Genomic DNA, 1162 nt, shown 5'->3' with positions numbered 1-1162 from the left:
CAGCAGGAACATGGGTGCCCGCAGGCTGGGGTTATGGAAGATGATAAGGACCACGATGGCATTTTCACAGGAGATGAGGGTTCCCGAGGTACACAAGACAATGTCCCACGGGTTGACAACCAGCTCTGGCTCTGGCTCCACGCCAGGAACCTGGGAAGAGACAGCAGCCGAGACGTTCCCCGCAGCTCCGGCATCTAAATAATCCTGAGGCAGCCCGCTTACATTGACCTTCAGGTCTTCATTCATTTTAACCCCCGTCCTCTTCAACGAAAAGACAGGCTGTTTAATGTTGAGATACAGCAGGGTGACAATCCAACATCACGCAAAACCCACACGAACAGAAAGCCAGCCCCTACTCAGATACTACCCTCAAATGCCACACGCTTCCTGAATTACAAACTGAGAGGGAATAAAACAAAAGCCAAAGTCTCCGTGGCTTAAAACCCACCACAACAAAAACAATGCCCTTTGGCGCTGGGGGAAACAGAGGGTGGGATTTGCACACACGAGCGTGAGCGGGGCGGGCACACGCGGGACCGCGGCGGCCGGTTTGCTAAAGTGCTGGGGACACACGTGAAAATCCGTCTCGCGTGCTGCAAAAGGAGCCTGGCACCGGGGCTGCCGCTGGGGGACCGCGCCACGGCGACAGGTCGCGAGCCGGGGCCGCCCTCCTCGGTGGAATGTTCAAAACTCCCACCCGCCAGCCGCCCGGCGCGCGTGCACACACTCACACCCCGGCCAGAACAAAGAGGGGTCCGGCCTCCCCCGTGCGCACGGGGCAGTCGCGGCAGGGCCACGAAAGGCGGGCGCGCGCGATGGAGGTGTGGACACAGACAGACGCCCATGCACCACGGCCGCTGCCCTGGCGGCGGGGGCGCGGCGGACGCGAGGGGACTCACGGGGCGCCGCGACAGGCTGCCCGCGGGGACGGAGGCATCGCGGGGGTCACCTTGGCGCGCCCAGGCCGGGGGGCTCCTCCGCTGCTCACGAGGCGCGCGGGCGACCCGTGTGGCCTGTCGGCGCAGGGCCCGCGGGGCGAGGGGCGGCTGCCGCGCTCGGTGCTCGGCCGGGAGGGCGGGGGCGCGCTCCGCGCCAGGTGAGCGGCGGCGGCAGGTGAGCTGCGCGCTCGGCTCGCGCGCCCGGCTCTCCCCGCCCGGCCGCC

General features: G+C 66.2%; 1 protein-coding gene across 1 annotated transcript in view; it reads right to left on the bottom strand.

Annotated features, from left to right (window-relative positions):
* The window catches only part of GPR12 (G protein-coupled receptor 12), a 1076-nt gene extending 830 nt beyond the window's left edge, over window positions 1-246 (bottom strand). Inside the window, exon 1 of the mRNA XM_007471450.1 lies at window positions 5-246. Coding sequence (XP_007471512.1) covers window positions 5-246 — 242 coding nt within the window. The remainder of the gene's footprint in view (window positions 1-4) is intronic.
* Window positions 247-1162: the final 916 nt, after the last annotated feature.

The sequence above is a fragment of the Lipotes vexillifer genome, unplaced genomic scaffold (genome assembly GCF_000442215.2).
Source record: "Lipotes vexillifer unplaced genomic scaffold, Lipotes_vexillifer_v1.1 scaffold543, whole genome shotgun sequence".
Classification (NCBI taxonomy): Eukaryota; Metazoa; Chordata; class Mammalia; order Artiodactyla; family Lipotidae; genus Lipotes; species Lipotes vexillifer.
The sequence above is the reverse complement of the archived record's forward strand: the minus strand, read 5'-3'. Positions and strand labels throughout refer to the sequence as shown.